This window comes from Malaya genurostris, chromosome 2, assembly GCF_030247185.1.
Source record: "Malaya genurostris strain Urasoe2022 chromosome 2, Malgen_1.1, whole genome shotgun sequence".
NCBI lineage: Eukaryota > Metazoa > Arthropoda > Insecta > Diptera > Culicidae > Malaya > Malaya genurostris.
This window is the reverse complement of record NC_080571.1, coordinates 46,925,073-46,949,471: the sequence shown is the minus strand read 5'-3', so window position 1 is coordinate 46,949,471 and position 24,399 is coordinate 46,925,073. Positions and strand designations below refer to the sequence as shown.

Sequence of the window (24,399 nt, the reverse complement as noted above, 5' to 3'; positions counted from 1 at the left end):
CACAACTGACTTTAATGCTCCATGGGATGAGGCAATAACAAACTAAATAAACTTTACAGAATGGTTCTAAGTAGTTTTTACTTTCTTATTGCAAGAATCACTGAATATAAGGCAAAATTATTCAATATCGTAATTTGATATTTTTCCAAACATAAACAAACATTGTCATAGCTACGGCGCATCTAGTGATCAGACGCTTGTTGTTTTGCTTCAAAATACTGAAACTGACAGTGAACCGAGCTCATCGAGGGGTCCTATTCAAATGATACATAAGAAATCGCAGACTATTCCATCTTGAGTTTATCTTTGGTTAAACCAGGTGAAATTTATAAAAAGTGCATGCTATAGTTAGAAAATCTATCATTGTAGCATCAACGAATAAATGAATATATCGAAGAATCAAATGAATTAGTAAGTGTAATTAATACTCTAACAATAAACTTCTTAAAATATACACGAAGTAAATTTAAAAGATTTTCCTTGCAGCGCAAAGTTTTCTTCATATCGACGTTATGCTGCATCCCATCACCCCTCGGCATACAAAGACTGTGGAACAGAGTTACCATATTCACACATTTTTTTGTAAAACACAGATTTTTTTGACAATTTTGCCACACATATTCTGCACTCCGACAAAAAATATATGGAATTTCATAATGATTTCGTATGGTTTTTAGCCACAAGAATATCGTATGCGAATCATAAGACCGCCTTATGAATTTACGAAAATTTTAACATTGTGCGAAATTTCTATTACAAACATAACTTCTCTCATATACTGTGGAATTCAGAAAGTGTTCGTATAAAAACTATAATAGTGATAGATGAGCTGTATATTGCAGATCACAAACATTATAATAAAGGTATATTATTCATGTTAATCTTTTCAAATGGTGATTTTGGTGATTTTTTATGCATCATAAGATTTTCCCTATGATTTTCAATACTCAATTTGCCTGAGTGTGTGTCACAGAACACAGATTCTATCAAAAATCACAGATATCTACAGATTTTTACGAATATTTCATAAAAATGACAAATTTTCGCAAAGTTTTTCACAGATTTTTACAGAATATGATCGAAAATATGCAACACAGACTTTGCAAGTTGAAACACAGATTTTAAAATGGCAACTCTGCCGACTACCCGTATCGCGCACAACCCTGCAAAAGTTACACGTTGGAAGAAGAAAATCTTTTGCCCATCTGTCATCGAACGGATTCCGTGACTGCTCTTGTCGGTGTCGGAATTATTTTGCTTGATTTAGCATTCAAAATACAGTGAAAGTGATAAATTTTCGTTTACGGCGGTAGCTAATCACTACCTGGTGCAGAATCGAATCGAAGTTTCGTACGGTCTGTCCAATAATTGTGTGAAATCTTCGCTTGTGCAAGTTGCATTACTGTCGAGTATTTCGTTTTTACTGACCCGGATAAGATACGCCTTTTGGTGTAGAAAAATAGTGACGCATTGCACCAATACAGTGACGAGTTGCATCATTCATAATTTAGAAGTGCACGGACTCGACCAGACGAGTGTGTCGGCGCAACCCGCATTTATGAGCATAGAATAATAGTTTGATTCATTGTGTGCATCCGAAACTGCTGGTTTATTTATTCGGCTAAGGTCGAAAGATAAAAATTACCCCAGGATTTGTGTGGATTTTCTTCGGTTGCTGAAAACGATTTACATCGATGACAATCAGAGAACAATATGGATATAGAAGAAATTGGTAACTTTTTGGTGAGTGTTTGATTCAATATGTTTACAAATACTTTTTTAGACATATGGATGTTATCACAGCTTAATTAGTCAAAACAAACTGCAACTTTTGTGTACGAATTTGAGATTTTCGTATTGTGCAAATAGATAAACAAATTCATACAATCTCATTGCAAATGAGGACTCATCACTGACGTGTCGTACGGCTTTATTGTTGCTATGGTTTTCATGAAATTTCATCATGCTATCGTTTCTTCGAATAGATAAGTGCGCATTTTAACGAATAGTGAAATGAAAATATACGTTTTATGGAAAATTTACCTACTCTTGTCATAGCACATACAAAAACAAATCCGCTACCTTAATCGAATATCCTAGAATTGCAGAATTAAATATTAGTACTTGTCAACTCGGAGTTCCTTTTTTGATTCTATTGTTTTACCAGTATTTATGAACTGAGTTCGAAATAGTTGAAAAAAAAACTGATTGGTTTTCATTTGAAGAAATTGTGAAATTGAAACTTAAGGGAACTTTGAGAAACCTGAAATTTTCACTAAAATATTCCTACCGGTGATCTGTTTTTTCAAAGATTAATATATAACAAATAAGTGGTTGTACGACAATCTCTCGAAAACCATTTCCCAGAAAAGAAAGCAAGGAAGTATTCTCCCCAGAATGTACCATTCTCCAGAAAACCATAGTCACAAAAGTATCAATTAGTAGAAAGACATACAACAGAATGTACCATTCCCCAGAATACCATCTCCCAGAAGAAACAAATACCTAGAAACTGTTTCCCCACATTGGAAAATAATACAGAAACAACATAGGAACAGATCTTTTACCAAAAAAGCATCTACTAAAATCAGGCGCGTATACATGGGGGGAGAGAATAAACCCCTCCTCCGAAACTTAAGAAATTATTAGGAGATACAGGGGTTAAACCGGACACGTTGTTAAACTGCACAGCTTAAACATTTTATCAACCTGCTAATATTTCAATTCATAGATTGACTTTGTAAACGCGCTTGGAGATGACGCGGTAGAAATGATTTCGATAAAAACCCAGAAATAATGGATGTTTTTTTTTTCAATGTCTATAAAATTGTCCGATTTAGCCCCGGTCTCCCCAATATAATGAAAACACACCCCGAATTTTTTTCTGGGTACGCGCCTGACTAGAATGAACCAGTCCAACGAAAATAATTTTCGCGAAAACGGCGTAGCAAATTAGAACAAATTCTATTAAGTTGCATGTTGATCTGTTATGCCAAATGATCATTATGCCAAATAACCATCGTGCCAAACCATATTATACCAATAATACTGTTTTAGCGACTAATGCCCTCGCGTTTTCCGGACTTTGGTACATTCTGAGATTTTTTCTGGATTTTCTTACTTTCTAGAGTTTGTATTTCTGGAGATTAGAACTTTCTGGGCAATAAATTTCTGGGGAAAAAAGCAAAGCCTTGGTATAACATTCCTGTAGTGGAATTTGACCTTCTGTTTCAACAGACTTCGCAGCCGATTCAGAGTGTACAGAACCATTGCATGGCTAGTGCTACGATTCTACTGACACTACGAATCGTTCCAGGTCGGGGCTCGAACATACGACAACTGGTTTGTAAGACCAGCGCCCTATGCATTGAACCGCCAAGCCGGAAAAAAGCTTCGGTTTTTTATGCTCCAGAACATAATGGTTTTCGGGGAAATGTTATAGAACCCATATAAGTGTATAACAAGATAACAATGTATATAGATCCATCAGTTCCATCGAGTTCCACTACCAGTCTGGACGCACGTAAACACGCATAAACAAGCTCATGCTTGTACGCGCAACTTAAGCAAATTGTTGCGATTTTTGTTTTGTTTACTTTTTGACAATTAACAATATTAGAAAGAATCTAAGTGGAACTCGATGCAATTTTTTAGGCCTTTTCAAAGTTAGTTTTAATTATTGGAAATCCGAAAAATTATCAAAAGTTCAACACATATTTAAAAAATAGAAACATGTTTTCTAAACAAAATATGATAATGTATTGTAAAAGTACAAACCTTTACGAAGATGTTTAAACCATGTTTAAACGTGTAAATAAATTGAGTTATCGCGAAGCAACACGCTTTTTAAGACGAGATGTTAATCGTGCGACGCTCACTGCAAAAGTGAGTTACAGAAATAGCAGACGGGTGACGCCCTCTGTTTCTTAATCATTCATGGTTGCAGCATGGCCATAGTGAAAATGAGTCACACGAATAGTACTCAAGATATTCTCATTGGAAAAAATTGAATTAGGAATATATTTTCCTATCAGTATTGTAAAAGTTTGCTGCATTAAGTTGCATATTTCGCTTCGGCACAAGGTTTCCTAGGTAAAAAAGGGAAAATAATGTCTTTTCTTTTCCAGAAAAGAATAAACCTATGGCATTACCTTCTACAAAATTATGGGATTTTATATTTTCTACAATTATTCAAAATAAAGTATGTAAAAAAAACTAACTTGAAACAAGTTATGATTAGTAAACTAATTTTAAGGGGATTGCAATAATTCAACAACTAAAACTAACTTTGAAAATCCCTGAAAAAAGTTCCATCGAGTTCCACTTAGATTTTTTATAGTATTGGGCATATCTGCATAAAGTTGCATATTTCGCTTCGGTGCAAGGTTTTATCATAAGTAAAAAACGTGCTTAATTCACCTAGCAGTGAGATGATGCCTTTTTTTATCAATCCGCATTTATTTTTTGCATGAAAATTCGGTGTTTCAGTTTTCATGACATTCTAATGTCCGTCGTTTTAAGTGACAATTTAAGATTTTAATCACTCATTACTCTGTAATTTCGAAACTGCAAATCGGATCGAATTTTAATCTAAAAGTGTAACAATCGATTAAACATTCCATGATATGTCGAAGTAATTTCCACTTTAGAGTTTAGGGTAATTTAAGGTACTTCCAGAGCCGGTATTCAGGAACCAGCATAACCCAAACCGATTCGTATGGCCATATGACGAATAAATTGCAATATTTTTGAGTCCAACTTTAGAGCTTTTCGGGATTGTCATCTTTTATATCGCTTTGAATTTTAAAAATTCATCATCCTACAATTCCAGAATCGGAAGTCAGAATTGAATAAAATTGGATTTATTTTAATTTGAACTTATGTTTCTGAACGTCGATTTGGCTTTTTTTGAGAAAACGATTGAGCTTTGAGAAACTATTCGATACTGGAACCGGAATTCGAAATTCGGTGTAGTCGAAGTCAGACAAATTCACCTGAGTAGCTGTATAGTTTACATTTATTTCAAAATGTTTGAAAATAAATGTAGACATCTTTGAGGAATCGTAGTGCGAATTAAATTTTTGGGTGCCTTCCGAATCGAAGAATGAATACCACTAAAACTGAAATAAGTTTATTTGGTTAACGACTATCCATATCTGCTAACCCGATAGACTTGATTAATTTATGGTGAAATAGATATTTTTATACTAATCACCCTGTATCTCCGAAACCGGAAGTTGGATCTGACTGAAAAACAATATGTTTTATAGAATCTTAAAACTTTTCATTTGAATCTTAGATGATTCTTAGATTTCATTTGAATCTTAGATCGGTTCAGCCATCTACGAGAAAAATGAGTTACACAGTTTTACACAGTCCCAAGCATTTCTTTGCCAGACAGCGCTCAAAACTTCTTCTGCTGGAATAGGGGAAAAAGTCGCTTACACAAAAATTTCGATATCTCCGTTCAAAATGGACGGATTTCAACAATCTATGGCTTGTTGGATAGGTATTACCGTGCGCAATCTAAGTCTGAAAATATATTCTGTTTTCAAGGTCAATTGTGACAGATATTGTAAAAAAAAAATTTGACATGAAACTTCGTATAACTCAAAAAGTGAACATCCGCTCTCAAAACCATTCAATAGTCATTAACTTTTCGTTTGAGGGTTTGAACAGAATGATTTTACAAGGATAATTTTTTTTAATATTACCATTTAATTCTGTTATAAGTATATCACGTCACGATACAAATTCACTATGTATCTCACGATACTATAAATCTTGTATAATAAACGTCACATCACATATACGCATTTCGAATACAATTTATATTCTTTAATTTAGTTTAGTTTAGTTAAAAAAAAATTATCCTTGCATTCAATAGCGTTCAGGGTGACGGGGAGACCTTTCATTTGCGAGTTATGAATAAAAACTGATTTTAAGTGGGTTGCCATAAAAAACAAGTTATGAATAAAAACTGATTTTAAGTGGGTTGCCATAAAACGCTTTGTATATCCGAAATTTCTATCTTTCCAGAAAAAATGTTATTGTTATATTTTTTGTCACAGTAAGGCAAGAACAATTAGGGATAGAATCAAATTACGCGGTATATATTTGTAAATAATTTCTCAACAGCAACTATATGCATTAAAAGAACGGTTTGGCAGCTACTGATTTATGTCCACGTTTTAATTGAAACGAACCGATTTCAGCTATGCCGGTTCCTAGCTTCCGGTTCAGGACGTACCGGAAATAGTAGTCGAAAACTAAAAAACGGAACTCTTCATTTTCTCAGAAACTAAGCTAAGTCGGTTTTCACAAACTTAGACTCAAATGAAGGGCTCAACGTATATTAAAATAGACTACTTTTGACCTTTGTTCGGATCTCACTTTCGGTTTTGGATCAACAGGGTGATATGCATTTAAAATTTAAACCGTCATTTAGAAGAATTATCATTACCTTGGGTTAAAACTGTTAAAATTGAAATGGTTATGCTAATGGCGAAACGAGGTGCAATTTTGTATAAAATTCATCTAGTCTGCCCTTGTTAGTTAGTGGATATATAAATCTACTTTGGGACTACTAGCCACCGGTTTCCGCTTCCGACCGCTTCAGTAATAGTGAAGAAAAGCTCCAAAACCGGAACTCAATTCGATTTCTCAGCGACGGTTAAACCGTTTTTTACAAATTGTCCTTAAAGATACTGTGCAACTTGTCCTAAAAGATACTGTGCAATTTCATCCAGATCCGGCTTCCGGTTTCAATATTAAAGGGCAATGAGAATCAAAACTTTTAAACTGTCATACAAAATGATGCAAAATCGGTACGCATCGGTACCGAAGAAGAAAACGCCACCGTCTTGCACACAGCGTGCATAGTTCAATTCTGTATAGCGAGCAGGGTTGCCACATTTAAACCTACATTAACTTGACAACTGTTTACAAATTAAAAAGGTGATGGTAGTTTATACCAAAGAAAGTTTTTGATTTTATTCTAGTTTGAAAAAAAATCTTGACAGAATCTTCCTTTGATGTTTTTGAAAATATAAGTAGTATGAGAAACGCATCATTACATCACTAAATGAATTAAAAAAGGTTTTTTAAATCAAATTAGAGTTTTACTCTTTGCTGACCCTAAAATATAATATAATATAATTACTTGAACTTCTAGACAAATATGCATATACCGTGCTCTTCCCACCACCTCCCGGACGGTGATGACATTCGTCTAGGTCAATGTTTCACCTCACAACTTGACTCACGTAATCTGATTCTAACGTTACCAGACACATCCCTGTTACTACTCTTATCGGGATGAAGGTCACAATTGCTGAGTCCACCGAACTGATCCTCATCATCTGAATGGACTGTCAACTGATAGCACGACGGCCGGCAATTGATCTGCAATGAAGTGCATTATCAATACTTCGCCCCGATCGTAATGGTTGGCCGTTGCAAAACAAATAAAAACAACATTTGCATTAGTTGTCAGTCCACGAGCCAGTTGGGAGATACAGGAATACACTCTCGATAGTGTCCTTGAACCCAATCCACAGACTAACAGACAGGACACTCAAATTAGATTCTTCAATCATTTTAACGGTCATTTCGAATATTCCTTTATTTGGGACAGTACTCACATGTGTCATGATGGCGCCACCTTACCCTATCAAAAACATCCTGTCTGTCATCAAGACTGTGTTTATTTTTTTCATTTACCAACAGAGTTGCCATTCATACAGAATTACCTGTAATGTATTGATTTGTATACGTCCATGCGAATTTCATGCAGGATACAGATTTAATACATATTGCCAAAACTATATACATAATTGTGCCTACTCCTCATCCTCCAACGCAATACAAAATCGAACCCGTTTTGTTACAATATTTACTTGCTTCTGGTCTGCCGCCACTTAATTTCGGGTGAAAACTATCAACACAATAAAAATAGTCTAGATGAACAACGTTGAGTCAAATAAATGGTTACCTTCCAACATCGCGAAAAAGTTAAATATATTATCAACGTTATCCAATAATTTATTGTGACGATTCATTTTCAAATATTTTGATGAAATCAGGCATCCCTGCAAGCAGCTGATCGGTGTTGACAAACGAGGGGAAACCAACTAGTAAAAAAAAACTTGTACATAACACAAGGGGTGTACAGATAGTAAATAGTTCGCGCAGTACAATATAGGTGGAACTAGTGCATCACGAAAAATTATTTTTATAAGAATTTACTTATACTGTCATGTCTGTTAGTCTGTGCCCAATCGTCTCGATCAATCAGCGCGCACATGCTGCATCTTGAACGTTTACGATCACGACAAGTTTAATCAGTAAACGATCTCTAAAATACCTCTAGTGCTTATAAGATAACTGTAATGTGGTACTGCGCAGTGCAAATTCATGGAAAATGGCTCAAATCAGCCGAAGGTGCGCTAAGTTTGTTTTTCGTGTGCAGATGTGTGAATGATGTATATGTGAATGAACTGCTCACGACTATTTTGTTTAAATGATATCAACCTGGTCGGCCAACGGGAACGCCTTAACCCATTTACCGAACCAGCCGGTGACGCCATAAGGCGAGAAGGAGAACAGAATAAAAGCAAATAGAGGAGATACCTACAAGCGACGGGTTTGTCTCGGGATGAATGGAGTCAGACGTTGGAACCAGGCAGAGAAAGCAACAATAAGAAGGACGCTGTAGCGTCTAGTCACACGAGCAGGTACTTCCAATTCCATTCAATTAACTAATGATTTAGAAATGCCTCGGAGAATAAAAGGGATAAACGAAAGAAAAACCTGTTTTTCTGGTTTTAGGGATCAACATATTTTGAGAATGGGTTCATCGCACTTCTGTTAGGTTGTTGGGTTGTTGAATATAATATTCAAACGTAAAGTTACATGAAACAGCATGGAATAGAAGGCTTTATCCGCTATCTATTCTACCCGGTTTAATCTAGTAGATAATAGAAACATTATTTGTATGCAAACAATTTTTCATATTTGGCAGTACTACCATTGTTATTACGGATACTTCCTATCTCCCTCAGCGAAAGACCATAGGGTTAAAGTCGAGGTGAAAGAAACTTATAATAATAATAGAAGCAAAGGATTGTATACCTTTCAGTACGAGTAAAGGACCCTACATCTTTCGATCAATCTTGGAAATGGGAAAATGATTTTGTACCAATGAATCAAATCATCAAATTGTACAGTCACGTCAGTTAAGACATTGCATCAAACCGTGGCTTGCAAACAGCAGAAATTTTTTGTCTGCTTAGCGGTTCATGTTTATTTACTAGGTGGCATAATAGTTCTACGTAAACTTTTGTGCACTGACGCGTCGAAGACGAAACGTAAACGTATTTTCTTCCAATTTTCGATTTTAGGCATCAATGTATTCTCCTTGAAAAGCAATCCAACTGTTTCAATGTCGTTCCAACATTTCTGCACCAATTTTATACAACGATTGTTCCTTAGCCTTAAGAAAACGTTTCAGTATCAGCGATTACCTTACAATTCGATGATAGTATCAAACAACAGAACATAGTCATTGGGGGCTAAATCTGGCGAATAAGGTAGATGATTTAGCAATTTGAATTATAATTTATGAAATTTGGCCATCGTAACGATCGACTCGTGACACGGTGCATCATCCTGATGAAAAACACTTATTACCTTTCTCTATAGAAAGGTAATAGAACTGTTGAGAAAATATTGGAACAAAGACAATTGCCTGTATTTCAGTTATTTATTATTGAATTCAAGATCTTTTTTTTTATACTCCATACTTTTTAGAAAAAATACGAATAAAATTATTCGTCACGGTTTCGAAGGAATTCTCGATTTTTTTCTGTAACATGGCTCATTAGGCGGTGCACACCTTCTTCGTCCATCGTTTTAGCTATCATATTCCACCAGGTCGTCATCTGATTGATGTCTTTGGCAACCTTTTCCTTTGCCTTGAGTCTACTCTTCATGATTGCCCAGTATTTCTCAATAGGGCGGAACTGGGGGCAGTTGGGTGAGCTTTTCGGAACAAACTGTAATGACAGCTTGCCAAATCTGGCCAAAAACATTACAGGATGGTCGTGGGATCGAATGAAAGGCAAAATTCGTTTTTGGAGACACTCTTTTCGGTATAGTTCCGATGTCATTGTCTTATTTGTAACGAAAATTCGTTTTTTTGCCACAGCTGCAAATGCTCTGCCAAATCATAAATTTTCTTGCAATTTTGTCGGCAAAACAAATTTAAATTTGGCTGGAACATCCCCCCGAGACGTTGCCAAGTAAAATTTTTGATCTGGGATTTGCCCGAAGTCAGCTTTGACATAGGTTTCGTCGTCCATCAAAAGACACCCGTCGAACTTGGTCAGCACCTGATCATATAGTTTCCGAGCACTACGACGATTGGCTTGAGGCTTCCGAATCGTCGTCAATGTTTCCTTATACCGTTGGATAACGCGCCATACGGTTTTTCTGGGCAATTTCAGCTGTTTAGTTAGCCTAGATGCAGACCACAATGGATTTTCCAAATAACTGCACTATTTTTTCTCTTCTTTCGGCTTCCATGTTGATTGTTTACAAAGCAAAGCAAAGTCCTGGCATTACATTCTTTTTGTGGAATTTGGCCTTTCTGTTTCAACAGACTTCGCAGCCGATTCTTAGTGTACAGAATCATTGCATGGCTAGTACTATGGATCCTACTGACACTAAGAATCCTTCCAGGTCGGGGCTCGAACATACGACAACTGGCTTGTAAGACCAACGTCCTATGCATTGAACCGCCAACCCGGGACAAGTTACACAGGATTGTTTACAAAGTACAGTCGATTTGCAAAATGTCAAAAGTCATACGTGAAGCTGACAAAATTCCCGACACGTGGGCGCCAAGAACTTCCAAATCCGTCCACCAGGAGCGCCACAATATGAGCAAAAGTTTGTTCCAATTCAAAATGAAGCAAGCTCTAGTATAAGTGACGTAACCGACAAAACGCATTGTTTTTTACCGCTTTAAGATAGCAGAGCCGATTTCTGCAAGTTCAGGCTCGTCTGAAAGCTACTCTTGAATTTAGGATGAAACTCGAAAATCAAATGATTGTCACTTCCGATTCTGAAGATATAATGGTATAAGTGACGTAACCGACTAACCTCAAATTTTTCATCGCCTGAATTTTCTCGAAGAGGACTCAACGAATTTCGATAAATTTACCTAAGCTAACAATGTCAATCGAATTTGAAAGGGTTATGATGAACATTTTCGGTTCGAGAAATGGAATGTTATATGTGACGTAACCGACAAATCCCAAAGTAACAAAATTTCTCAGAGATGAAAAAAAACTATTTTGAAAGCAACAATTAGGTTATTTGATAAGTTCACAATACTATTGGCCGAGGATAGAATTTTGCAAATGGTTGTATGAGACTATTTAAATGCCCCGAGAAAAGTATTATCACGCCACTGGGTACATAAGGAAGGAATTTTTGTTCTTCATTCTGGAGTGTCACTTCATTATCGACTTTTAAACCATATAATAAAGACTGTCCCAGAAAGTATGGACGCACTTTGATTTCGCTGTAAATAATTCACAAGTGTTAGGTATTCAAATTTAATTCGATATTCTGATAATATTAGACTACAACAACAGAATATAATTCTCAACATTTGCTACTTAGCCATTGTAAACTAGCTGGCGCACCTTCTTGCGAGCGTTCCTCATTAAATTCCGTACCTCTTGGCGACAAGTTTTGACACTTTTTTCCAATCTTTTCCGAACTGTTGAATGGTTTCGGCTGCCGAGACATGTTTTCTAAGATGTGCTTTCGTTAATGCCCAAAATTCCTCAATTGGTCGAAGTTGTAGACGATTTGGTGGATTCATGTCTTTGGGGACGAAAGTGACATTTTTGGTAGTATACCATTCTACCGTTGATTTCGAGTAGTGGCAAGAAGCCAAATTTGGCCAGAAGACAACAGGATCCTTGTGGCTTCGAATCATGCACGGAACGACCGAAATTAGCTCTGCGCCTAATTCGTATTACTGTTTTTGAATTAGTTGATTTTAACAACAAAATTTCCAAAATAACTATAAAATTAGTTAAAATTTAAAATTTACTGTGCTGAAAAAAACTCTTATTTTTAGAGAATTTGTTTAGTTGGCGAATATTCTGGACACAAACCAGCAATATTTCGATCCAACACGAAATTCTCATTGACAACTAATTTCGTTATTAAAATCAGAAACTTTGATTCTATTTATCTATCACCGTCATTACTGAAGGACAGTAGTGTCAAAGCAAAACAATCCATTAAAAAGCTAAAAGGGACAGTCTTGTTGAAACTGCTCGCAAATTGTTTAGATGTTTTTCGCATGTGTTACGATATATCCCTATATAAATTTCTAAACCGATATGTAAAAATGACGTAAACTGTTAGTGGAAAGTGTATTTATTCAGAATTTGTGCGCAGTTGAAGCGATTGTGGGTAATAATGTTTTTACGGGAAACAGTGAAGTGAGTTTCGAATGTTGCACTCTAATTGTATACGTCAAATGATGTTTTTTTGTATCTTCTCATTCCGGGCTACGCCGTCCGGTGTACTACTTGTATTCGGTTTTTGTTTTCCGAGTGCTCAAAGTTTTCAGTGAGAGAGTCGATTTCGCGAAGTCGAATGAAGAAAACAGCGATTTAGAAGTAAAATTTTTCAAAAAGAAGTTTATGTTTCGCTTATGTCTTTTTCTCCAATACAACATCGTATTTATACCTGCAAATATAGAAAAGATAACCGCGACTGAAATTTTTTACGGTAGTAGTGTGCCATCTAGTGGCTAGTAGTCATTACGGTGTTAACGAGCGCCATATAGCTGCTAATTGCAAAAACCAATTCAACCATTTATGTTGGTTGAAAACAACGTTTTATTTCTCTAATTCAACTAAAAAATTAGTTGAATGGATATGAAGCGTGCCTTAGCTAAGAAATGACAGCACGTTTAATTGGTGAATTCAACTAAAAAAAAAAAGCCATTTCAACAAATATTTTATTATTATTAAGAGAATCAGAATTAAAAAATCTAAATTAGCAAAAGTAAGATTTTTTTAGTTGTCTCAAAAAATAACTAACTAAAATCAGAAAATCAACTAATTTTTTCTCCAAAATGCTAATTTCGGTCTTTCCGTGTGGGTAGAAGTCGTTTTTGTAAACATTCCTTGATAATATTGTGGTCCCGGCAAGGATTTGTAATCGAGTTTCATGTAGGTTTCGTCGTCCCCGATTATGCAGTTCAAATTTCCAGCAAGAATCGTATTGTACAGCTTTCGAACCCTCGGCCTGATCGATTTTGCTTTTCGGACTACGTTTTGGTTGTTTCTGCTTCTTATAGGTTCGAAGATTCAAACGTTCTTTAGCACGAAGAACATTTGACTTCGAAGTGCCCACTTTTTTGGCCACATCCCGAACTGAAACCTCCTTATTTTGCTCGAACGCCTTCAGTATACGTTTATCCAACTGAGGGTTAGCAGGACCTTTTCTTCGACCCATTTTCGGTTTATCCTCAACTTCCTGAGTGCATTTCGCACGGCTTTTTCACTTACTCCTTCCATTTTTGCTATTTTTCTCAGTGACAGTCCGCGTTCTGTGCACCATTTGTACACAATTTTTAGACGTTGCTCTGCTGAAAGTCCACGCATTTCGAAACAAACTAATGAAAACGAATAAACAACTGCTCAAGTGGTTAGAGAAGAGTTTTAACAACAGGACGCAGCCATAAAAATTGACAGATTCTGAACCATTGCGAAATGGCAGCGGTTTTTGATTGCATTCATACTTTCTGGGACAGTCTTTACGGTACCAAAATGTGATTAGGGCATTTCGTTCGATAGTCCCTTGCGAATGTTACATAATATAATACTCATTTCTTGGCTATGTAACTTTCCTGTACACAATTATAGATAGGATTCTCGTAGATGGAAAACCAATCTACAAGATTATATACAATATGTTTAAATTCACTACCTAAAACCCGAGTAATACTTTGTATCTTTTAAAAGAGCCTGTCGTACGATATACCCTAATCACATGTTGGTACCGAATAATACTGTGTAATTTCCACTATTGTCCGTTTTCAGATTTATCAATGAATAAAATTCTGTTCGCATCCCAAAACACAGAGACCGTAATCTTGCCTGCCGATGATTGAGTTTTCGAACGCTTTGTCCAGCTGCTGCCCGTTCGATTGATTATCGATTTGACACAGACTTATAATTGTAGATCCATGTTTCAACTATTGTAACGTATTGACGCAAAAATTCTAATTTATTATTCTTACACATGGTCAAACATTCATGTAAACCAGGAATACGTTGTTGTTTCCGATCAGCTGTGAGAGAACGCGGCTAACATTTTGCCCTCGATTTTCTCATAAGCCGCTCAACTGATTTCAATAAATGCAGCGATTAAAAAAAGTCTTTAAATTTTAAAGGGTATAGGAATTAATTTTCAAAAAAAAAGATAAAAAAATTGAGGAAATTGATCTTTGTTGGAGTCGATAGAACGATCAACATAATTTAATGTTTGAAAATGATTTCATGCAAATGCTAACCGCTGCTCCGCTCTAGATGACCCATGCGCAAGGTCCAATTTAGGCACACTCTCTCCAACAACTTCAATATTGGCTTCCAGTGCGTTAACCGTTGCTGGTTTATCCTTATAGACATGAGCCTTAACGTGGCCTCACAAGAATTAGTCCAAAGACGTTAAATCAAACGATCTAGGCGGCCGATTGACGAGCTCAAAACGTGAGATAAACTATTCACCGAAGGCGGCTTTCAATTTGGTCATTGTTTCGCGTGCCGTGTGGGATGTGGCACCGTCTTGTTGAAACCACATGTCAGGTATGTAAATCGTCAATCATCACACGGTAGCGCGCGCCATTCTCAATAACTTTCCGCCCATCGTCACTTTTGAAGAAGTACGGTCCGATGATACAACCGGCCCATAATCCACACCAAACAGACTTTTTTGGGATACATTGGTAGCTCTTGCAATGCTTCTGGCAGGTCTTCACTCCAGATGCGGCAAATTTGCTTGTTGACGTATCCATTCAACCAGAAATGAACGTTGTCGCTGAACACAATTTTACGATAAAAAAATGGATCTTCCTTCGCCAACTCTGCCAGCACCCATTCATGATAAAATTATAGACCTAACGACGATTTATGATTAAATTTTAGACCAAACTGAACATGTTTGACATTAGCACAAGACACAAAAACAATGTTGCCAAAAAGATAACAGCAATAAAATCACCCTTTAGTTCCATAGTAAGCTATTAAATTTTGTCCCGATCCGATTTCTGGTTTCGGAGTAACGAGGTGAAATGTTCACACGATTTTCTTATTCTCAGAGACCGCTGGACCAATTTTAATAAGAGGTGCCAATTTTCGCTTACTAATGGCGTTTTTCATTGAAAAACACTGGTGGCGTGGAATGCTCTGGTTTTGCACTTTCGAGCACCGAGTCAGAATATTCCATTTCTGCTCGAAATGCAAAACCAGAGCAATCCACACCACCAGTGTTTTTCAATGAAAAACGGCATAAGATTCAAATGAAAGATCTTATGATGAATGCGCACATGGAGAATAAATGAATTAATATTGGTGTCCGTGCACGATGCCGGGTCGGCACTGAACCGGGAAAGTGTGAATAGTCCTTTAAAACGTGCAAACGAATGGGAAAAATGTACCCTCGATTTCCTCGGATTCCGCTGAAACGGTTTTTTTGAACTTTGATTCACATTCAAGGTCATATGGTCACATAGCCAGTTATGAAATTTTATCCTCATGTGTAAAAAATACACTCGATTTTCTCAGAAACCACTGGAACAATTTGCGCACACTAATGTGAATTGTGAATGAAAATTGTGAATATCTTTTTATGAACAATTTTGTGATGAAAGAATGCGGTTTTATTTTCAAAGGGCTGCCATTTTACAGAAAATCAAATAATTAAAAAACCCCTACGTACCTTTGTGGAGATAACTATCTAGAATATTCTGTAAAATATTTGAATCGATTGGTCAAGATTTACTTTACTTATGTTTTCAGCCGTTAAAATGCAACACTTTCGCAAAAATGCCGTCAAGTCGCCATTTTGTTTTTCAATTTTTAAAACTGATCATTTTTTTGTACTTAAATATACATATTAAAAAGTGCTTTATACAAAATTCGGATTACTCCATTTTTTGGATCCCAAAATAATTCCCCAAAAAAGTCCTTCTCTTTTTTTCTACAGTGGTGTAACCCTTTAATAATTAGATCTGAAACTACTTTCATAGCTTTCATTTTTTATATACACTTTGTTCAGTGTAGTGTAGTCTACTATGACAATCTGGCATTACTGTTTTGGAGCCAGTACAGGCAATCTTTTTCTAAAAACAAGCCACGAAAACGATCGCAGCCCGTCAAATTAGAAAACAACTCAGCATCAGAATAACTTTGATAAGAATTATTCAAGAGGCTCAAGAGGGAACACTGATCAAGTCAAAAACGACTATTCACAGTTATTCAGCGAAACGGAAAATGAATAACACAACACAGAAAAAAGCGGTCTACGAACGAGAGGCATAGGCAAATCTAGAGGGTGTACGTTCTAATATTTATCTTTTCAAAATGAGTTCTTTTACGGGCACGGTATCGTGGCATCCACTTTGAAAACGAAAATGCAAAAAATTGTGCTGTCATAGCAATCTCTCACTCCAAAGCCTACTGAGCTCATAATAGATTCCATTACCCTACGAGCCCAATAACGCAAAGCACACACGAACTCAACCGTGTGATTCTTCATACACGCGGCACCAACGCGCTTCGGTTGACCAAGGGGGAAGCTTACGGACCTTGTTGGGCTACGAAATCCCAACCGAAAGAATTTCTTCTCTTCCGTTCTTCTTCTTCTTCGGCTTCGACAGCAGCAGTAATTTATTATAGGAGCTTTGAACTTAATTTCGATGCCGTTCGTTGGAAGTGTTACGAGAAGCCTTCCCCCGGGTGAGCCCAAGAATGTAGACTTCGGTGAATTTGAATCAGTCTCGATTGATGCGTTTTACCTGCACGTGTGTTGTGCAATCGAAGCTGCGTTGAGCGAAAAAAAAAATAAACGATTTATTCTATATATCTATGCTGTGACAGTTTATGTAGGCCAATGTTTCGGTGCAGTCGGTGAAGTAGGCTGTACACGTTTTGTGACGATACAAAGTGGATGCTTCATTTGATTGTGATATGAGATTGGAACGCCAGATATCTTCAATCAATATTTGAGCAAGAAATGGAACCTGTAAGTAAAACAAGTGTTTGTTTCCGTTGGACAACGTGTAGGCACAGCCTGTTAAAACTGGAACAAATGATGTAACAGTTCAAATAATCTCGTTTGCATATATAACGGGAAAATTATTCTCACTTTGTCGGTAGCATGAATGTCAAATACACGCGTTGAAATCTTTACGAATGGTATTTAAACCGCAACGATTAATTTTCAAACCTAGCAGTTCAATATGAATATTGTTAATCTCTGCTCGAGCATAACAAAAGTACCGAGGAGCCATTTTTTTACTGAAATCTCAGAATAAACAATGTATTTATTTTTTATGGTAGATTTCGTCCGACACGTTGAATTGCTTTGTTGTACCAACAGTTAAATTTGGACTGATGGGCATATGAAATGTTGAAGACGAATGATCATTTCGCAAAGTGTCAGGATGGAATGTTTCACTCGAATCTGGAAACAACATTAGCACCAATGATTGACGAAAAAAAAACTGTTTTAAGCCACCTAGTAGTGTCTCATATCAATCATACTATCATACATAATACTGTGGTATTCTTCAAAATAATTTTCTTCGATTCTTGAAAAAACAACCGGAATCATTTTGTTTGGCCGTCTACTGATAATGATTTTTTTTACGTTTTTCGTTTCGCCCCTTAATGTTATGGTATAAAATTTTTAACACATTTTACCCTATGATTCCGGAACCGGACCGGACCTTTCATTTGAATATTATTTTGTGAAAATCGGTAAACCCATCGCTGCCGAAATCAGTTTGTTTGGCCATCGTTTGATAATGACTATCGAACTCTATAATTACCTCTAATTCCGGAACCGGAAATCGGATCCAGTTGAAGTTTAGAAGTTTTGTAAAGAACCACAAGATCTTTCATTTAAATCTGAGTTTATAAAAATCGGTCACGCTATCATATAGAAAAATACGTAATTTGAAATTGGAATTTTAACACTAATCAAACGATAATTCCGGAAACGGAAGTAAGAATTTTTGTAAAGGATCATAAGACGATTCATTTAAATCTAAGTTTAAAAAATCTGTCCGAGAAAAATTAGTACGCTTATTTTTTTTTAGCATTGTTCCCCACATTTCCGGAACCGGAAGTCAGATCCAAATAATATTCAGGAATTTTGTATGGGACTATAAGACCTTTATTTTGAATCCTAGTTTGTGAAAAGCGGTTCAACCATCTCCGAGAAAATTAATCGACAATATTTGTTACACACACAGATATTTGCTCAGTCGAGCTGAATCGAATGGTATATGACACTCGGCTCTCCGGGTCTCGGATCAAAAGTCGGTTTTCACAGTGATTGCATAACCTTTCTATATGAGAAAGACGAAACAACATTTTCTCGAATTCAATGAAATTTTATCCCAAAGTAATTATTTCCCTATCAACTTTCCATATGTTGTTGCTAGAGGGGATTTTTTGGAGGAAACAAGTTTTTCTCGCTAAAACTTTTTCTTATCCAACACTGATATGTTTGGTCATTATCGGGCAAATAGTAATAGGGTATTCGGTGTAATCTTCTTACAAATTGAGTTTCATTGGAATCTTTGATAATAATTACAATCAGTTTATTTTAATTTTCGATAAAAAGACCTATCTAGTGTCAGTCTATTCAATTTGGACAAGCGAATATTTTTGTTAGAAAAATTAAAGTTGCATTGTAAAAACGGATGAATTCTAAATGTTTTTTTTTGTAAATCGATTAAATTTTTTCAGTGTAGGACTTTTTGTTAGTACATTTAGATCTTTTTTACGCGGTTTTCCGAAGTTACACGTTTTTTTCGCGGATTTCCGAAGCTGCGCGGTTTTTTTTTTCAAAGTTATCCAGTTTTCTCTTTTTGTCTTAGAAATTGCCTTGCAGTTTTTTTTCTACACAGATTTCCGAAAATACGCGATCTCAAATACTCTAAGTTCCAGTCGATTTTCTTCCAATTTTTTTAGATTACATCAGATCTGGACGTTTCATGCATTTCTAAGACATTTAACATAAAAAAAATTTTCGATTTCGGAAATCTCATTCCCAAAGTCGACAGTTTCCAAAAAAATTTGTTAAGATTACATCAAATCTAGACGTTTCGTGCATTTCTAGGAAATTTGGAATAAAAAAAATCTTAGTAATCACTTTTGTTTCTTAGTAATCACTGAGTTCTATAGGATCAATAGCAAATACCATTTCACAGATAGGACTTTGGTCACAATTCTTCGATACCAAATTAAGCAGATAAGTTTTAAGCATTAATTATAAATTCAATATCAATATTTTAAATGTTTTCTTGTTTCAATTCTAGAGGTTTTAACCTTTAGGTCATCCGCCTCTTAGGGACAGAATAGCTCTAAGTGCGGGGTTGTGGATCGAACCCAGGTGGGCTGCGTGAAAGGCATCGACTAATCCATCACGCTATACCTGTCCCCTGATATTTTAAATGCTCTTCATAACTTTTCATAACTTTTAGTTCCGATGAATATTAATTAAAATAACATTGCTTTTAGGGTTTCTAGGATATATACACAGTGTAAACTGCCAAGAAACAAATTGATCGTTTTGAAAATGGGCTCAAATGCAAAATTTCTGCTATAAAATGTTTAAAGTATGTTTCAAATGTGATCAAATTTGGTCTTGGAATGCCAACATTATGTTAAAAATGATTTCTGTAAACCCACACTTTAAAAATAAACCGTAAACATTGCCTATATGACTTTGCTTCGCGTCTTGTAGCACGCCGTGAAGCAAGGTCTTCTTTCTCGTACAATACTAACGAGAGCGAACTCTTCATTTCATTACATTGTCATGGATTGCTTAGTTCATGTGTTAACTGAAACTGAGAGCACAGACAATCTACTTGGCAAGGGGAATTTGTCTGCTCACGCATCCAGTTTCTCTCTAATATAGGTCTCTCATTCAGCTATGTCAAGCAAAGTGTTCACAGTAGATGTTTTTTTGTTACTTCGTTCGTTTGAGGATTCATAATACAAGACCTGCTCATGTGTCAATCAAATGAAAACAAGAAGTAAAGACACGATAGCTGGCACGTAAATGAAAAATCATATTTTAATCCTCCTAGTGGTATAATGATGTCTTTCTCGTATAATTCAATTCCTCCTATATATTACAGCAAGATAAATAAAAATTCTACAAATTAAAAAAGTTAAGAAACCAGTTTATATAATACACGCTTAGAAAATTTCTCAGAATTTTGTAATTTTCTACCGAATTTTCAACAGCTGAACGTTCGTTAATTCAATTGTTTACTTACCGTTCGGTAATAAAAATTTTGTTGAACTGTCTAACAACTTCCGAACAGTTCTTCTGTAAACGAAATGGAATAATCTAACGAATGATTCGGTAATTATTTTGTTTCATTTCTTTGAAAAAAATCTGAGTTTTCACAGAAACGAGTGAAGCAAATTAGAATCAGTGGTTACGATTTTATTGCCCTACATATCCACGAAAAAAACAAAAAAAAGCTCTAAGTTATGACATAGTGATATGGAGTTACTTTCTACCTCTAAGTAAAAAATAATTCTGAGGAATTCTAATGTTTTGAAAACATGTGCACCGGTACCACAATCCATTCGACGAAACCCCAAGATTTTTTTCGTTTGGTTAATAAAAATACACTTACGGAAAATTTTAATAACTGTTTGACAGTTAGTTTTCACTACAATCAGTATTTACAGAAGTTCGGTCATCTGGAAGACAATTTTACTGTAGGAATTGTAATATTTTTTACAGAGATCTGTAATGAAAACATGCGTAAACCTGATGGTCTGGTAAAATTTTGTACCTCGTGCACTGCACAACCGGTTTAATTGAAGGAATTAACTGCATCCCCACCCGCATTGAATTGTTGTTTATATTCTTTAGTTATTCGATGAAAGCATGCCGGTTGGTACCGAATATAAAATAATGAGTGCTCGAAAATTGGAGTACTTTTCCTTGTGCACCGAAATTACGTATATTTTCACACATCTCATATTCATCCCACTAAAAATTTCAAGTATCTCTTGTCGCTGTGTTAGTGTCTTTTCCATGCACATGAGTTACTGCACAGATTCAAGAAGGATAGGAATCACTCAGCTTAGCTCTGAGATCTATTGTTCTCTCTGTCACGTTTGGATCTGTGAGAACTTGTATACACACCTTCAGGAGAGGCTTCAGTGGCTTATGCTTATAGCAGTTGAAAACAAATTGCTGTCTCAGTTGTAACGTCGAAGCGGACTTATTGATGAAGCTATTGACAGATTTTTGCGAAGTGCAGAGCGCCGAATTTTTCAATTGAATCGGTGATACAAAGTAAGTTTAATAACAAAAAGTATATCGTTATTTCATTTATCAATTTTTAATTTTTACTTACAACGAACTGTTATATCTGATATCATACCACATAATCAGTGCATAACCCGTAATTTTTTTTGCGAGACGCCACTGTTTAGAATCGGAAATCGGACTTGGATATTTTTATGGGACTATCATACATGTTAATTTTGTTGAGTTTGATTTTATAAAAATCTGATATGAGTTTATTTGGCCATAGACTATATTGATCTGCCAACTAGATAAAATCATAAACCAAATCAAAGAATTCGCTACTCATTACAATACTCTTGAAATCGACATTTTTGTTCTAAACACCCTATCTCCGGAAGTTGGATCTTAATAAAAATCGGCACATTCTTATGGCATCTGAAGACCTGTGAGTTGAATTTAATCTCCCTATCTCCGGAACCCGAAGGCATTTGAAGATCTGTCAATTGAATATAAGATGCTAAAAATTGGTTGAGCCATCTTCGAGAAAAGTGACTGACATTATTTTCATTTTTTTTGTGCATTTCATCCTGTTATTTCGGAACCGGAACTCGGATTTAAATGAAATTCAAGAACTTCGTATGGGACCATAAGACCTTTATTTTAAATCCTAATTTGTGAAAAGCGGTTCAACCATCTCCGGGAAAATTGGTTGACAATATTTGTTAAACACAGATATTTACTCGGTTTGTCGAGCTGAGTTGAATGGTATATGACGAGGCTCTCCGGGCCTCTGTTGAAAGGTCAGTTGCATAGCCTTTCCATATGAGAAAGGCAAAACAACCTGTAGTTCCGGACCCTGAAGTATTATTCGTAAGAAATTCAGGAATGCCGTTTTGAATCTTGGATAAAAGTGAGTGAAGTTTGCAGTTTTTTACCAATAATTTCAGTACTTCCTAAACCGGATTCCGAGGACCGGTATAACCGAAGTTGGTTCGTATGACCAACAACATATCTGACTTATAAATTGGAACAGTTTCAAGCCTAATTAAAAAGAATGTTTCTATCTTTTGCTTTTTTGTTTAACGTGACGATGGAAAATTTTCAACACCCGGTAATTTCGGAACCGAAAGTCGTATGCGGATGAAATTCAGGAGTTTTGTATGGGACCATAAGACCTTTCATTTAGTTTGTGAAAATCGGTCACCCTGTAATTTCGGAACCGGGAGTCGGATCAAAACGAAATTCAGCAATTGTTTACGGCATTTTGAGACCTTTCATTTGAAGGGTTCTAGGTTTGTGGAAATTGGTTCGATCATCTTCGAGAAAAGGTAGCGAACATATTTTCATTTTTTTTCGCATACCACCCTGTGATTCCGGGACCGGAAGTCATATTTAAGTACTATTCAGGAATTTTGTATGAAAGGAAACAACATAAAGCTGGAGGAGCAATTGACTTCAAGGCTTTTTCAATACCCGATAAAAACTGCATTTTGACAGCAGCTGCGCTGATATATTTTATCTCACACAATCGATTAATTCTCGATAACCCCGATCAAGGGTACCAATCGCAATTATAAAGTAAATCCGATTACCATTAGACTTATGTTTATCAACACAGGCCTGGGTACGGAATGTTGTGTACCTCTTATTGAAACAATCTAGAAAAATGAAGGCAAAAACCAACCAACTGACGATAAAGTCCCTACATTTCTCAGTTACAATCTACGTAAGAAATTATCGTTTACTGTTTACTCATGATAATGTATACCCAGTTGTTTTCCATCTTTGCTCGTTTACTCGTGCTCAAGGTTATCTAACGCACATGGTTTTATGGAAAGATCTTAACTACTACGGTACTCTGGTGGTCGTTTATTCACTTTTGAAATTCTACTCAAACAGTTCGTTGACTAATACGGAATAGTAGATGCTTCGGCACAATTTACTGCTTCTCCAAGGTTGATAAGAACAATGTGCCTTTGATAATGAATGCGATAACGAACATGTGGAGTTGATGAAAAATTGATATTTTAGGTTTTCATACATGTAGACTTGAACCGGAAATCGTTACCAATGCGTTGGTTGATTTGACATTAAACTCTAAATAAAAGCGTAATTTACTGTAACCGATCAGATGAAAATGTAGTATAGAATAGAAAAGCAGCTTCAAAATACAGGTATTCCAATCCTTTTTTCTAGAATCAACATCCTATTGACGTTGGTCATTCCCACTTTTTTCAAACAAAAAATATTTCCATTCAACAAAATCGAACCCGTCCTTCCTTTCAACCACATCTTGCATTGTCTGAATGAGTTTATTCAGAAAAAAGATTCAAATGTGCATGGTGCCAACCATCATTCTAGACAGATTCACCAGAAAGTGATGTGATTTTAATATACTTTGGCAACTGCCCGAGTAGCTTTCCGGTGTTTCTTTTGTTTTGTTTTCAATTTTGGGCGGGTTTCGAAAAGGATAGACATGCGCTGCAGTGGTAATCAGTGTACCTGACCGGTCCTCCCATGCAGTCAAGTCGGTGAATAAAACAATTATCGAGAACGGGTTTCAAAACAAATTGGAGTAGCAGAAAAAATTACCTAACAATACCGCATGTTTGTTTTAAACGCCTTCGAAAAATGGTTGGCTTTACAATCATTCATTTTTTCCTAATTCGCCTGCATATCCAATACTATGCAAATAAAGTTACGAGTGCTACCAAAACATTTTGTTTTTGTTTTTTTGCAATTTTACCTGGGTATACAATGCTATCAAGTGTGGTTGGTTATGGAAATCATTCCTAG

At 36.0% G+C, this 24,399-nt stretch overlaps 1 protein-coding gene across 1 annotated transcript in view; it reads left to right on the top strand.

The window, feature by feature from the left end:
• Positions 1–1,211: 1,211 nt before the first annotated feature.
• Positions 1,212–24,399, top strand: part of LOC131432751 (uncharacterized) — a 74,199-nt gene continuing 51,011 nt past the window's right edge. Inside the window, exon 1 of the mRNA XM_058599248.1 lies at positions 1,212–1,743. Within this exon, the coding sequence (XP_058455231.1) occupies positions 1,714–1,743 (30 nt within the window). The 5' untranslated portion in view covers positions 1,212–1,713. The remainder of the gene's footprint in view (positions 1,744–24,399) is intronic.